Raw genomic sequence first — 17,500 nt, 5'->3', positions numbered from 1 at the left:
GGACAGCTCGTGCAATTGAATAGAGTTGTCCTTTGCTGATACTTTCGCCTGTAACTGTTTCTTTGCATCCATTTTGCCTTAGGGCCTATCGCTGAAGCTGATTGATTGTGAACAGGGCAGCTGCTTGTCTTGCTCTGATAGGCTACCAATCAACAACAAACGTATTGTGGGTTGTAATTGGTTCTCTTTTCTAAAACGAAATGCCTCACGTCTTTGGGCGCACTCACTGCATTGCAGCGTCATTTTTTAAGTTAATAATCTCTGGCTTCCCGCCAGCTCCCGTTTATTATTTCCTGTCCCGTCCCAATCACGTTACCAACAGTGAAATTTACTCCCGTACTGCGGGAAACCCGCGGGAATACCGTGACCCGCGGGAGTCCCGAAAAATTGTCACCCTCTAGTCTACGTGCTGTTGCTGCAACCCTGTGGTTGCAACACGAAACTACATGGAACAAGAACACTGGAGATTTCAAGCTAACTACCTAAGCTTTATGCCACAATGCTACATACCCAGAAGTTGAAGCTTCTCTCATACATATTAACATCCCCCAGAATGTCCATTCGAAAATGTTCATCATGTAATGTCAACTATTTAACTAGTTAGACTGATGATGCAAAGTTTGCTAGCAAGTAAGCTAATATGGAAAGTTCGCTAGCAAGTTAGCTATGGCTAAGATGGAGAGTCTGTTTGGGGAATGTGTTGTGTTTGGGCGCATATCGCCATCTAGCGAGGCGGAGTAAAACATTAATACTTTGGCCTACGACAGTGTTTCTCAAACTTTTTCAGTTTCAGGACCACTTAACTAACCCTAGCTAAAAAAAAAAAAAATGATTAGACCTACTTCAACAGTAGCCTATAATTCGTCTACACAATACGCCTACTCATTGAACCACCTTGCTTATTGTCTTTGCACTTTGCTTATTGTGTCAGAGGATTCATACTGTATGATTTAAACCAGTGTTTCCCAAAGTCTGGGTCGCGACCCACGGGTAGGTCGCAGGAGATTTTATTTGGGTCGACAGCACAATTTATGTTGTGTTATAGGCCTAACTGACACCATTTGTCATTTGATACCAGGAAAGCTAACAGTTTTCTATTAGGATGTAGATTGTTAACTACAGGGTGCGATTTGTGTAAAAACTAGAGCGGGGGATGATTTTGAATAAGTTTGTAACCCCCCCCCCCCCCAAAAAAAAATAAAATAAATGAACGAACGATTCATAGCCTAGTAATGTCATGGCTAATAATACCCTATATTATTTTTGCCACCTTTGTAACATTTTAGTTTTAGTTTACCGTGGTTTATGACTTTAAACAGCGAGTGTGCTTGGTATGATGATCAGCTCCTCTAATGCAGGGTAGGACTACGTTTTGACAAGCATACAAATATATTGTATTGTATATATTGTATATTATGGCACTGAAGTCTTAAGTTAGTGAATTGGCTAACAGTGTTAGTTGGTAACCAAATAGGCTACACATTGCGCTACACGCTGCGTAGGCTACGTGCATTCTCTCTCCTGCTGATTTGCGTTCATTAGCCTAGTGCGTAATATTGCAAAAGTTGAAAAAATAAATGTGTTTATTGTAGCCTACAGAAAATAAATAGCCTATCATACTGTCAGTTAATTGCCTACAGTGCAGTGAAGAGTTTGGAGAGTGAAGTTATAGGGCAACTTGAAGTTTTATGAAAATAATTTACGAACCAGAACATAAAGACCATGAAGCTTCTATTTCTTGCAGCTGTTAAAACACCCGCTATATAATTTAAATACCCACCAACATTCGTTTTTGCAGTACAGATTATTTCTAAAAGTTATTTGTCTACTACTGGCTGATTTATCAAACCAGTGCTTTCTCGTTCCTCCTCCGCAAACAACATGTGTTTCGGTAGAGAGCCATTGAATAAGCGATGCCAAGCAATTTCTGTAACACTTTTTGTGACATTCAGCAAATATCTCCTCATTTAATGTAAGTTCCTTCGGACAATAGGCCTACGTTCTACTCTACGTGCAGTTGTCCTCCATCTTAGTTGCATCAGTTGTCTAATTTTGAAGGTTCTAAAACATTATTATGCTTCACTGAATCCTTCTCGTTTTCTTTCATTTGTCCAGCTAACTTTTCCATTGAACCTAGCCATTTATGATGGATTACACACTCGACATTGTGAAATGTCCTGCACGATCAAGGCCAAATTAAGTTATCACGCAGCCACTCTGTCAGCAGCATCAGTGCTGACGGTGACGGTGCGTTTCTGATGTCAGATTATTATGTAGGCTAGCCTACTAGACTGTTCTCACGTTGCAGCGCTTTACTTGAAGTAGGATTAATCAATATGAGGGGCAGAGGGGGATAAATGTTGTCCCCCCCAACGATAAAATTAATTTAGCAGAGGTAGGGATAGGAAAACCAGAGGGTGGGAAATCCTCACCATCCCCCCCTACAAATCGCACCCTGGTTAACTACCACAGTCACGGTTTTGTCATAAAAGCTCATGAAACTGGCGCATGAAACTGGGGGACGAACGCATCGCAGAGGGGATGCCTGAGAATGGATATCTACCTCTCAAAATGAAACCGTTCTGTGGGGCGCCTGCCATGTACCTCGCAGTTGCAAACTGCAAGGGACATGAATCCGCCTATTTGCAACATTAATAGATACCAGTTCCTCAACTTTACCGATTAAAATCTAGTGACCGTGCTGTCAACTAAAGCAGACATCCATAGACCGGACATAAGGCCATTCAATTTGCATAGTTTCGATTGCAGATGCAATCTTTAAAGTTAATAGCAACCTCCTCACATTCTTATTTCTGATTTTAAATGCACAACAGTGCATTATATTAGTTTACAATTTAAATGGGCATTTTAAACACTATTCCTCTCGTTTTCTACCTCGCTAACTCCAAAGTAAAGGCGCATTCTTCCGGCTATTGCGCAAACGCCTCTTGTTCTGATATAACGACTATACAATGTAATATAATACAACAATACAATATAACGGCTTGAGTTATTTGCTGTTTACATTGGAATTGACGTCCACACAGTGTTATGGACCCATTTGTCTGCAACGCAATGTAGCCTACAACACCGAGGTGAAGTTAGTTTGATATTTGATATTCGGATATTCTACAGATTTTCAAAAAAAAATGTATGCGGCCAGTTTCACCCCGTGTTTGCAGACAATGTACAAACAGATGACCTGTCTACTTGCTCCCAGCCGACCTTAGGGACAGTCTAAAAAGTACCTTCTGAATTACCTTCATAGTCTTTTTTGTCAATAGCTTTGACATCATGTGACCTAGTGACTCCAAACCAATGCAGAATATTTATCCTATATGGGACTCATCAGACACACCCCTTTTTTGATAGTCTGTATGCACACTGTATTTTATATGAATATTTAGTAAAAAAATACATTATATCCTATATGAATGGTCCTCTTTTTTCAATACCTCCCAAGTCATGTGAACTAGTGACTCCAAACCAATGCAGAATAGTTATCCTATATGGGACTCATCGGGCACACCTCTTTTTATGGTCACTGTATGCACACTGTATTTTACATTAATATTTTAAAGGAAATACTTTATTTCATATAAGAAACAGTCTCCTTTTTTTCAATACCTCCCAGGTCATGTGACCTAGTGACTCCAAACCAATGCAGAATTGTTATCCTATATGGGACTCATCGGGCACACCTCTTTTTATGATCACTGTATGCACACTGTATTTTATATGAATATTTTGTAAAAAAAACACATTATTTACCATAAGAAACGGTCTCCTTTTATTCAATACCTCCCAAGCCATGCGACCTAGTGACTCCAAACCAATGCAGAATAGTTATCCTATATGGGACTCATCGGGCACACCTCTTTTTATGGTCACTGTATGTACACTGTATTTTTTATGAATATTTTAAAGAAAATACATTATTTCATATAAGAAACAGTCTTCTTTTTTTCAATACCTCCCAGGTCATGTGACATAGTGACTCCAAACCAATGCAGAATTGTTATCCTATATGGGACTCATCAGACACACCTCTTTTTATAGTCACTGTATGCACACTGTATTTTATATTAATATTTTAAAGAAAATACATTATTTCATATAAGAAACAGTCTCCTTTTTTTCAATACCTCCCAGGTCATGTGACCTAGTGACTCCAAACCAATGCAGAATAGTTATCCTATATGGGACTCATCGGGCACACCTCTTTTTATGGTCACTGTATGCACACTGTATTTTATATGAATATTTTAAAGAAAATACATTATTTCCCATAAGGAATGGTCTCCTTTTTTTCAATACCTCCTAAGCCATGTGACCTAGTGTCTCCAAACCAATGCAGAATAGTTATCCTATATGGGACTCATCAGACACACCTCTTTTTATGGTCACTGTATGCACACTGTATTTTATATGAATATTTTGTAAAAAAATACGTTATTTCCTATATGAATGGTCCTCTTTTTTCAATACCTCCCAAGTCATGTGACCTAGTGACTCCAAACCAATGCAGAATAGTTATCCTATATGGGACTCATCGGGCACACCTCTTTTTATGGTCACTGTATGCACACTGTATTTTATATGAATATTTTAAAGAAAATACATTATTTCATATAAGAAACAGTCTTCTTTTTTTCAATACCTCCCAGGTCATGTGACCTAGTGACTCCAAACCAATGCAGAATTGTTATCCTATATGGGACTCATCAGACACACCTCTTTTTATAGTCACTGTATGCACACTGTATTTTATATTAATATTTTAAAGAAAATACATTATTTCATATAAGAAACAGTCTCCTTTTTTTTAATACCTCCCAGGTCATGTGACCTAGTGACTCCAAACCAATGCAGAATAGTTATCCTATATGGGACTCATCGGGCACACCTCTTTTTATGGTCACTGTATGCACACTGTATTTTATATGAATATTTTAAAGAAAATACATTATTTCCCATAAGGAATGGTCTCCTTTTTTTCAATACCTCCTAAGCCATGTGACCTAGTGTCTCCAAACCAATGCAGAATAGTTATCCTATATGGGACTCATCAGACACACCTCTTTTTATGGTCACTGTATGCACACTTTATTTTATATGAATATTTTGTAAAAAAATACGTTATTTCCTATATGAATGGTCCACTTTTTTCAATACCTCCCAAGTCATGTGACCTAGTGACTCCAAACCAATGCAGAATAGTTATCCTATATGGGACTCATCGGGCACACCTCTTTTTATGGTCACTGTATGCACACTGTATTTTATATGAATATTTTAAAGAAAATACATTATTTCCCATGAGGAATGGTCTCCTTTTTTTCAATACCTCCCAAGCCATGTGACCTAGTGACTCCAAACCAATGCAGAATAGTTACCCTATATGGGACTCATCAGACACACCTCTTCCTATAACCATTGAAAGCACACTATTTTATATTAATATTTTAAAGAAAATACATCGTTTCCTATAAGGAATGGTCACCTTTTTCAATACCCCCCCCCCCCCCCAAGGGAAGTGACGTAGGGACACCAAACCAATGCAGAATATCCTTTATGGGACTAATCAGACACACCTCAAATTAATATAATTTTTGCACGTACTATTTTTTTATAGTACCCATTTGTTTCCTATGGAAACTGTGTTTTCTCGATACCTTCCATATAATAGTAGATGCCAAATCATTTTTCATATTGAGGTGTGTCTGATAAGTACCCCATAGCAGAACAGTTCTGTATTGATCTGTGTTGTCTAGGACCCCTTATATGGCAGCTATTGAGCAAAAAGCTGTTTTCCATAGGAAATAAATATGATTCTTTAAAAAAAATTAAATATAATAGTTCATGCAAAATATTATTTCACATTGACATGTGTCTGATTATTATCACATAGCAGAACAGTTCTATGTTGATCTGTGATGTCTAGCGAGAAAAAAGCTTGCGAGGTATTGAAAAAAGGAGACCATTCATGATGGCAAATAATGTATTTTCTTAAAAATATTAATATAAAATACAGTGTGCATACAGAGACTATAAGAAGAGGTGTGTCTTATTAGTCCCACATAGGATAACTATTCTGCATTGGTTTGGAGTCCCTAGGTCACATGGCTTGGGAGGTATTGAAAAAAAGGAGTCTGTTTCTTATATGAAATAATGTATTCTATTTAAAGAATTCATATAAAATATAGTGTGCATACAGTTGCTATAAAAAGAGGTGTGTCTGATGAGTCCCATATAGGATAACTATTCTGCATTGGTTTGGAGTCACTAGGTCACATGGCTTGGGAGGTATTGAAAAAAAGGAGACTGTTTCTTATATGAAATAATGTATTTTCTTTAAAATATTAATGTAAAATACAGTGTGCATACAGTGACCATAAAAAGAGGTGTGCCTGATGAGTCCCATATAGGATAACTATTCTGCATTGGTTTGGAGTCACTAGGTCGCATGGCTTGGGAGGTATTGAAAAAAGGGAGGCCGTTTCTTATGGTAAATAATGTATTTTCTTTAAAATATTCATATAAAATACAGTGTGCATACAGTGACTATAAAAAGAGGTGTGCCCAATGAGTCCCATATAGGATAACTATTCTGCATTGGTTTGGAGTCACTAGGTCACATGAATTGGGAGGTATTGAAAAAAGAGGACCATTCATATAGGAAATAATGTATTTTTTTTACAAAATATTCACATAAAATACAGTGTGCATACAATGACCATAAAAAGAGGTGTGTCTGATGAGTCCCATATAGGATAACTATTCTGCATTGGTTTGGAGTCACTAGGTCACATGGCTTGGGAGGTATTGAAAAAAAGGAGACTGTTTCTTATATGAAATAATGTATTTTCTTTAAAATATTAATGTAAAATACAGTGTGCATACAGTGACCATAAAAAGAGGTGTGCCTGATGAGTCCCATATAGGATAACTATTCTGCATTGGTTTGGATTCACTAGGTCGCATGGCTTGGGAGGTATTGAAAAAAGAGGACCATTCATATAGGAAATAATGTATTTTTTTTACAAAATATTCATATAAAATACAGTGTGCATACAGTGACCATAAAAAGAGGTGTGCCTGATGAGTCCCATATAGGATAACTATTCTGCATTGGTTTGGATTCACTAGGTCGCATGGCTTGGGAGGTATTGAAAAAAAGGAGACCGTTTCTTATGGTAAATAATGTATTATCTTTAAAATATTCATATAAAATACAGTGTGCATACAGTGACCATAAAAAGAGGTGTGCCTGATGAGTCCCATATAGGATAACTATTCTCCATTGGTTTGGAGTCACTAGGTCGCATGGCTTGGGAGGTATTGAAAAAAGGGAGGCCGTTTCTTATGGTAAATAATGTATTTTCTTTAAAATATTCATATAAAATACAGTGTGCATACAGTGACTATAAAAAGAGGTGTGCCCGATGAGTCCCATATAGGATAACTATTCTGCATTGGTTTGGAGTCACTAGGTCACATGAATTGGGAGGTATTGAAAAAAGAGGACCATTCATATAGGAAATAATGTATTTTTTTTCACAAAATATTCATATAGCATACAGTGACCATAAAAAGAGGTGTGCCCGATGAGTCCCATATAGGATAACTATTCTGCATTGGTTTGGAGTCACTAGGTCACATGACTTGGGAGGTATTGAAAAAAGAGGACCATTCATATAGGAAATAATGTATTTGTTTTACAAAATATTCATATAAAATACAGTGTGCATACAGTGACCATAAAAAGAGGTGTGCCTGATGAGTCCCATATAGGATAACTATTCTGCATTGGTTTGGATTCACTAGGTCGCATGGCTTGGGAGGTATTGAAAAAAAGGAGACCGTTTCTTATGGTAAATAATGTATTATCTTTAAAATATTCATATAAAATACAGTGTGCATACAGTGATCATAAAAAGAGGTGTGCCCGATGAGTCCCATATAGGATAACAATTCTGCATTGGTTTGGAGTCACTAGGTCACATGACCTGGGAGGTATTGAAAAAAAGGAGACTGTTTCTTATATGAAATAATGTATTATCTTTAAAATATTCATATAAAATACAGTGTGCATACAGTGATCATAAAAAGAGGTGTGCCCGATGAGTCCCATATAGGATAACAATTCTGCATTGGTTTGGAGTCACTAGGTCACATGACTTGGGAGGTATTGAAAAAAAGGAGACTGTTTCTTATATGAAATAATGTATTTTCTTTAAAATATTCATATAAAATACAGTGTGCATACAGTGACTATAAAAAGAGGTGTGCCTGATGAGTCCCATATAGGATAACTATTCTGCATTGGTTTGGATTCACTAGGTCGCATGGCTTGGGAGGTATTGAAAAAAAGGAGACCGTTTCTTATGGTAAATAATGTATTATCTTTAAAATATTCATATAAAATACAGTGTGCATACAGTGATCATAAAAAGAGGTGTGCCCGATGAGTCCCATATAGGATAACAATTCTGCATTGGTTTGGAGTCACTAGGTCACATGACCTGGGAGGTATTGAAAAAAAGGAGACTGTTTCTTATATGAAATAATGTATTATCTTTAAAATATTCATATAAAATACAGTGTGCATACAGTGATCATAAAAAGAGGTGTGCCTGATGAGTCCCATATAGGATAACTATTCTGCATTGGTTTGGATTCACTAGGTCGCATGGCTTGGGAGGTATTGAAAAAAAGGAGACCGTTTCTTATGGTAAATAATGTATTATCTTTAAAATATTCATATAAAATACAGTGTGCATACAGTGATCATAAAAAGAGGTGTGCCCGATGAGTCCCATATAGGATAACAATTCTGCATTGGTTTGGAGTCACTAGGTCACATGACCTGGGAGGTATTGAAAAAAAGGAGACTGTTTCTTATATGAAATAATGTATTATCTTTAAAATATTCATATAAAATACAGTGTGCATACAGTGATCATAAAAAGAGGTGTGCCCGATGAGTCCCATATAGGATAACAATTCTGCATTGGTTTGGAGTCACTAGGTCACATGACTTGGGAGGTATTGAAAAAAAGGAGACTGTTTCTTATATGAAATAATGTATTTTCTTTAAAATATTCATATAAAATACAGTGTGCATACAGTGACTATAAAAAGAGGTGTGCCTGATGAGTCCCATATAGGATAACTATTCTGCATTGGTTTGGATTCACTAGGTCGCATGGCTTGGGAGGTATTGAAAAAAAGGAGACCGTTTCTTATGGTAAATAATGTATTATCTTTAAAATATTCATATAAAATACAGTGTGCATACAGTGATCATAAAAAGAGGTGTGCCCGATGAGTCCCATATAGGATAACAATTCTGCATTGGTTTGGAGTCACTAGGTCACATGACCTGGGAGGTATTGAAAAAAAGGAGACTGTTTCTTATATGAAATAATGTATTATCTTTAAAATATTCATATAAAATACAGTGTGCATACAGTGATCATAAAAAGAGGTGTGCCCGATGAGTCCCATATAGGATAACTATTCTGCATTGGTTTGGAGTCACTAGGTCGCATGGCTTGGGAGGTATTGAAAAAAGGGAGGCCGTTTCTTATTATAAATAATGTATTTTCTTTAAAATATTCATATAAAATACAGTGTGCATACAGTGACTATAAAAAGAGGTGTGCCCGATGAGTCCCATATAGGATAACTATTCTGCATTGGTTTGGAATCACTAGGTCACATGAATTGGGAGGTATTGAAAAAAGAGGACCATTCATATAGGAAATAATGTATTTTTTTCACAAAATATTCATATAGCATACAGTGACCATAAAAAGAGGTGTGCCCGATGAGTCCCATATAGGATAACTATTCTGCATTGGTTTGGAGTCACTAGGTCACATGACTTGGGAGGTATTGAAAAAAGAGGACCATTCATATAGGAAATAATGTATTTTTTTTTACAAAATATTCATATAAAATACAGTGTGCATACAGTGACCATAAAAAGAGGTGTGCCTGATGAGTCCCATATAGGATAACTATTCTGCATTGGTTAGGATTCACTAGGTCGCATGGCTTGGGAGGTATTGAAAAAAAGGAGACCGTTTCTTATGGTAAATAATGTATTATCTTTAAAATATTCATATAAAATACAGTGTGCATACAGTGATCATAAAAAGAGGTGTGCCCGATGAGTCCCATATAGGATAACAATTCTGCATTGGTTTGGAGTCACTAGGTCACATGACCTGGGAGGTATTGAAAAAAAGGAGACTGTTTCTTATATGAAATAATGTATTATCTTTAAAATAGTCATATAAAATACAGTGTGCATACAGTGATCATAAAAAGAGGTGTGCCCGATGAGTCCCATATAGGATAACAATTCTGCATTGGTTTGGAGTCACTAGGTCACATGACTTGGGAGGTATTGAAAAAAAGGAGACTGTTTCTTATATGAAATAATGTATTTTCTTTAAAATATTCATATAAAATACAGTGTGCATACAGTGACTATAAAAAGAGGTGTGCCAGATGAGTCCTATATAGGATAATTATTCTGCATTGGTTTGGAGTCACTAGGTCACATGACCTGGGAGGTATTGAAAAAAAAGGAGACTGTTTCTTATATGAAATAATGTATTTTCTTTAAAATATTCATAAAAAATACAGTGTGCATACAGTGACCATAAAAAGAGGTGTGCCCGATGAGTCCCATATAGGATAACTATTCTGCATTGGTTTGGATTCACTAGGTCGCATGGCTTGGGAGGTATTGAATAAAAGGAGACCGTTTCTTATGATAAATAATGTATTATATTTAAAATATTCATATAAAATACAGTGTGCATACAGTGACCATAAAAAGAGATGTGTCTGATGAGTCCCATATAGGATAACTATTTTGAATTGGTTTGGAGTCACTAGGTCACATGACCTGGGAGGTATTGAAAAATAGAAGACTGTTTATTATATGAAATAATGTATTTTCTTTAAAATATTCATAAAAAATACAGTGTGCATACAGTGACCATAAAAAGAGGTGTGCCCGATGAGTCCCATATAGGATAACTATTCTGCATTGGTTTAGAGTCACTAGGTCGCATGGCTTGGGAGGTATTGAAAAAAAGGAGACCGTTTCTTATGATAAATAATGTATTATCTTTAAAATATTCATATAAAATACAGTGTGCATACAGTGACTATAAAAAGAAGTGTGTCTGATGAGTCCCATATAGGATAACTATTTTGAATTGGTTTGGAGTCACTAGGTCACATGATGTCAAAGCTATTGACAAAAAAGACTATGAAGGTAATTCAGAAGTTACTTTTTAGACGGTCCCTATGGTCGGCTGGGAGCAAGTAGACAGGTCATCTGTTTGTACATTGTCTGCAAACACGGGGTGAAACCGGCAGCATAATTTTTTTTTTTTGAATATCTGTCGAATATCCGAATATCAAATATCAAACTAACTTCACCTCGGTGCCTACAACATTTTTTTTTTAGAAATACAGGAACAGCTTACTATGCTGACGAATGACGACTGCGCAACATGCGAGAATTTCCCCTACTCTCGGATGCGCATTAAAACTACTTTTCAGTAGTCATTTCCAACTTTTCACGCTGATGGTGCTCAAAATGCAACACCACCGTGTTCAAAGCAGAGATCCTATAGCAATGTATGGTTGGGGGAGGCATAGAAAAGTTGGAGAACCTGTGGCCTAAAACAATATTGTTGGTTGCAGGGTAGATTTGAAGTGAAATGGCTTGCGATGGTCTGTCATTTTTAAAAAGTGGGTCGCCAGAAAAAAAGTTTGGGAAACACTGATTTAAAGGAGAATTCCGGTGTGATTTTGACCTAAAGTGTTTTGAAAAATAATTCCGTGGAAATGCATGGATTCCAGTTGCTGCTACTGGAAGAAACTGTAATCCATGCATTTCCACAGAATTATTTTTGGAATCTGATCCCTTATCATACCTGTTCATTCTTACTCGTCGCTCGACTTATCGTGACTAAATTCAAGATGGCTGCAAACGCTAAACTTCGAGAAGATACTGTCTGTATAAATCGTCTTGTAAGTAAACTACCAGTGCTTTTTCAAAGTTCTCAATGTCTCGTTTTAAATGTCAGGGCCCTTGGAAGTCTACCAATGAAGTGTGGAGATACATTGAGCCTCGTAAATGGTGTAAAACAGTGATTTATTTGCATGGCTATGCCGATGCCGAGGCACCACCATTGACCGCCTTGTTGGTAGCATCGGCTAACTAGCGACAGGTTTCGGAGTGCAGGGGACAAGCTGAGATGGGCTATGAGACATACGTTCACACTCGGTATCATGTTTCAAAACACTTTAGGTCAAAATCACACCGGAATTCTCCTTTAAACTGGCATATCTCACATAGACAGTGTTGCAGAACTGTTTGGATTTACATACAAGTTGGTTCAATATGGCAAACAACTCATCTATATTATATTTTACCACGTTTGCTCGCGGACCACTTGGGATAGCTTGCGGACCACCAGTGATCCCCGGACCACACTTTGAGAAACACTGGTCTACGAATATGACCGTGGTCCAGTCGAATCTTTTACTGTCTATGGTCAAATCCCAGCCGAGCTATATCTGTAGCTCGACTTACCTGTGCATGTAAACATACTAACTGACAAATCAGAATGAGTAATTATAACAGACGAGTAGCCCTGTGGACACAATATTGTTGGAAAATTGAGATGTGTGAAACACTATTTGACTCAAATGGTAATAATTTGTTATAAAAAAAAGACTAAAATGTGTTGACTAAATCTGACTAAGACTAAGATACCTTTAGTTTTTCTTTTGACTAAAACTAGACTAAAATGACGAGACTTTTAGTCGACTAAAACTTGACTAACAAAAATGATATTTGAATGACTAAATATGACAAAGACTAAAAAGGACATTTCGTACCAAGACTAAGACTACGACTAAATTAAAAATAGGTGACAAAATTAACACTACACTCAAACACACACGTGCATATACTGTTCTCCTTGCATACTCTCTCACACAATACTATTGACTGTGACACCAGTCCATCACACACACACACACACACACACACATCAGCATCATATCAACATCATATCAACATCATACATTTTCTAATGCTGGCACATGTCACTTTTTACTCGATCCATGCACTCAGTCACATCACACACATGCATACACACACACACACACACACCGACACACACACACACACACACACACACACACAGCCCTATGTGTACTCATTAACCTCACACATTTTCTCACATATGCCACTTCTTACTCCAGCCATCTCCAGTGCACGCTCTCCGCCCCGCACACACACTTGCACATACACTCTGCCAGACGAGATGTGTGAAGCACATGTCTAGCCATGCCCAGGTGGACACCAGGACACGTGGCTGTCCACTCCCAGGCCGTGAGCCCACCCCTTTCTGACCGAGCGTGATTGTCTGTTTATTATTCGCAGCACTGCCGGTCTCCTGACCAATCGTATGCCAGGCTATTACTTCTGCAGAGACGCCCAATCACACGCCCAGCAGGACCACCAAGGGCCCTGGTGCTGCTCATCTCTCTATCTCTATTGCCCTCTTTATCACTCTCTCTCTATATCTCTGTCTCTCTTGCTCTCTATCACTCTCTCTCTCTGTCTCTCTCTATCCCTCTCCCTTTCTCTCTCTCCCTCTCTCTCTCTCCCTCTCTCTCTCTCTCTTCTCTCTCTCTCTCTCTCTCTCTCTCTCTCTCCCTCCCTCTCTCTCTCTCTCTCTCTCTCTCTCTCCTCTCTCTCTCTCCCTCCCTCTCTCCCTCTCCCTCTCTCGGTCACACCTGCTCTCCCCAGTCTGGGTGTGCTTTTGCATGTGCTTGTGCATGTGTCTGCTCTGAGGTTTTGTGGAAACTCATCGGTGCTATTGTTTGGCTGCTTGAGTCCAGACCGCGCGTGCGGATCAGTGTAAAACAGGTGCCCACATGCTTTAAAGCGTGTGTGTGTTTTTGTATGTGTGTGTGAATCTGTGTGTGGTTGTCCATGTTTCCTACATGAGTGCTCTGGCGCTGTGTTTGACCCTTACTACCCCACACACACACACATCCACACACCTAATGCCCCACTGAGCAGTGAGTAGTATTTTCACTACTGCCAATAAACTACTGGCTGTTATGGGCTGTATTAAAAGCCTCTTCATTACATCTGCATACAGATACACTTACAAAGCTGCTGGGCCCCTAAGGCTGACAGGATTACTCTGGCTCATTAAAAGTATTTCAAAACGGTTTCTACTGATTCTGTCCATGGAGTGAATGATGAAATGATCTGCTCAGTAATTTTCCGATGTCCTTTTAAAGAAGACATCAAACAGTGCAAATGTTGAGTAGTATTTTTGTATGTCCTGTTACTGGTTTCTCAGAGGCAGCTGGAGATGTTATTCTATAGCAGCTGTTGCCATTTGACAGCAGCTTTGCGATCACGAAGAAGATTGTGTTTCCACTTAATGAACATGTACGCTGCCAATATTTATGGAAAGTGGTAGAGGCGGAAATGAGAGCCGTCAAACATGTTTCATGTTGTCTTTATAAGCAGTTCGAGCCAGCAGTCAATGATAGTAATGTGTAGTGTTGTTATAGTGCTGCTGATGCTGGAGTTTGATGTCTACATCACATGGTCTACTATGTGTGCCCCAGTGGCGTATTACCCATAATCCTCTTAGCCGTGTCTCGTTTTCCTCAGGTGAGCAGACCACACCCTAGTGACCATCCCCTGCTGTTTCTCTTTCTGGTGGGCGGAGTCACTCCCTCGGAGCTACGCCTCATCCGTGACACGGTGTCCACCCACAGACCAGGCACTCAGGTGAGAAAAAAGAAGGGTGCTAATCTCAATAGAACACTGGAGTGACCACTGCAATGTTCTCGCCCTATCAACAATGAGGACAACGTAGTTTGAACCAAGGATTCTAGAGCGCTACGCTCACATTGACTTGTATGCAAATTTCACAACTTTCTCAATTATATAAAATTTGAATTTGTTTTTATGATGTCGGGAGGCCAGTATTTTTTGTACACTGTAGCAGTTATATACAGAATTTAAGCAAAAACAGAAACAACATCAGTGCTCTTTTGAGCTCAGTGACAGAAGGGATGTTTTCATTTCAGCCTTGTGTTTTTTATGTTTGTTTGATTGTTTGTTTGGGCACAGTGTCGTACACACTTAATATGTAATACTTAAAACGCATGTAACAAATGCAATGTCAATTTTAAGTATGTACATGTTATTGTACAACCACAAAACAGAAAAAGTTGGGACATTGTGTAAAATGCAAATTAAAAACAGAATGTGATAATAAACCCATATTTAGCAGCAAAAAGGACATAGACAACATATCAAATGTTGAAAGCAGATTCCTTCAAATGCGCCACTGACTATCAAAATAGAGATGAGCTGTTTGAAGTTGCGCTGCTTGCTGTTAAAGGGGCTGATGTCATTCTCATTGGTTTAAATGATGTTACACACACCCATGACTGATTAAGAAACATAGGAACGCCTTGTTGCACCATCCGCCCGACGCCTGATAACGTTTGATAAAGTTTGATAACAAAACCACTCCCAGTGTGGACTGGGCAACCCACTAAATTTAATTAAGCTATTCGCTAGTGACCATGCGTTTTAGATCGCTAAAATAGGGGCCTTTGAATTTGATGCCAGCAACATCTTTCAAAAAAAGTTGGGACCGGAGCATGTTTCCCACTGTGCTGCTTCACCTCTTAATTTAACAAAATTCTGTAAATGTTTAGAAACTGAAGAGACCAGTTGCTAGAGTTTTGTGAATTAAATATTATCTCATTACTCCCAGATATAGGATTTCAGTTGCTCAACGGTATAGAGTATTCTTAGTCATGTTTTTCATTCCGTTATGCACCTAATTTGACAAATCTGGACTGCAGACAGGCCATTTTACATGGACTCTTTATCTATGGAGAAATACTGTTTAAATGTGTGCATTTTGGCAATGTTTTCCTGACATATTGAAGGTCTTCCCTGGAAAAGACATTGCCTGGATGGCAGTTTATGTTGCTCAAAACCTGTATACTGTACATCATTCAGAATTGATTGTGCTTTGCCAAATGTGCAAGATGCCCATGCTGTAGGCACTAATGCTCCTCCACACCGTCATAGATGTTGGGTTTTGAACTGAGCACTAAAACAAGTTGGATAGGATGGATACTTGAATAGGCCCTCTCCTCTTTAGCCCAGATGAGTCCATGATTTCCAAAAAGAATGGCAAGTTTTGATTGGTCTAATCACAGGACCTTTTTCCACGTTACCTCAGTCCATTTTAAACAAGCTTAGGCCCAGATAAGACGGTGGTATTTTCTGTATCATGTCTCAATACAATTTTGGCTGTTTTGGCTGTTACAATTTTGGCTGCAGTCTTTGAATTGAATATCAAACTGTGCACATACAGTAGACAATGGCTATCAGAGGTTTTCCTGAGCCCATACAATGACAGGTTTGGAAACAGGTCTGGTGTTGATGCAGTGCCAAAAGACCATGGCCATCCAATTTGTTTTTCAGCTCTTTCCCTTGTTTGCAAATTCTCTAGATTCTCTGAATGTTTTAATAATATGCCCTGTAGATGATGAACTCCCCAAATACTTCACAATTTCATATTAAGAAGCATTAAAATGACATTGTTCCATCATTTGTGCACACAGGTTTACACAGAGTAATGAATACCCCTACATCTTCACTTCTAAGAGACCCTGCCTCTCTGGGATGCTCTTTTTCATACCCAATCGTGTTACCAGTTACCTTAATTAGTTGTGAAACATTCCTCCTTTTGTTTTCTTTATCATTAAACAACGTGTCCAGCATTTTGTTACCCCGTCCCCACTTTTTTTGAAACATGTTGCTGGTGTCAAATTCAAAATGAACATAATATATTTTCCATGAAATAGTCAAATTTGTTACTTTCAACTTTTGATATGTTGTCTGTGTCCTTTTTGCAACTAAATATGAGTTTAAGAGATTTGCAGATTATTACATTCTGTTTTTTTTCACATTTCACACGTCCCAACTTTTTCTGTTTTGGGGTTTTATGCTATTAACCTTGATCCTAATCCCAACCTTTACGTAACCCCAAGTACATCTTGTTACAACATGTATGATTATGTACTATATGCGTAAGACAACATTCACAGACAAACTTTAGGTAAGACACATTTCCTAATGGGTCATGTTGTCTAATTTACATTCAACATGGGACTTGATGAAGTGTGTGGTGCCTAAAGACATAGGGGCTTTTTTTATGCAGGGAGTGCTTCAAGCCAGTTTAGCAGACTGAACACAGAACCCATTTTCACCCATTTTCTGCCACCCAGATGGGTTCCTTGGACAGGCTGTTTTCATGAAGTCCCCTGCTGGACCGGCCATTGTGTCCTAATGAGAAATCCCCACTTGCATGAGTGGAAGCAGATCATGCTATGTGCCTCA

At 38.2% G+C, this 17,500-nt stretch overlaps 1 protein-coding gene across 1 annotated transcript in view; it reads left to right on the top strand.

The window, feature by feature from the left end:
* scfd2 (sec1 family domain containing 2) overlaps positions 1–17,500 on the top strand; it is a 155,469-nt gene that overhangs the window by 133,491 nt on the left and 4,478 nt on the right. Inside the window, exon 8 of the mRNA XM_076278190.1 lies at positions 14,741–14,860. Within this exon, the coding sequence (XP_076134305.1) occupies positions 14,741–14,860 (120 nt within the window). The remainder of the gene's footprint in view (positions 1–14,740; positions 14,861–17,500) is intronic.

This window comes from Alosa pseudoharengus, unplaced genomic scaffold (assembly GCF_046254945.1).
Source record: "Alosa pseudoharengus isolate Yale_2024_CS ecotype anadromous, Long Island Sound unplaced genomic scaffold, YU_APseudo_1.1 YU_APseudo_1.1_scf_11, whole genome shotgun sequence".
Taxonomy (NCBI): Eukaryota; Metazoa; Chordata; class Actinopteri; order Clupeiformes; family Clupeidae; genus Alosa; species Alosa pseudoharengus.
This window is presented reverse-complemented; position numbering and strand designations above follow the sequence as displayed.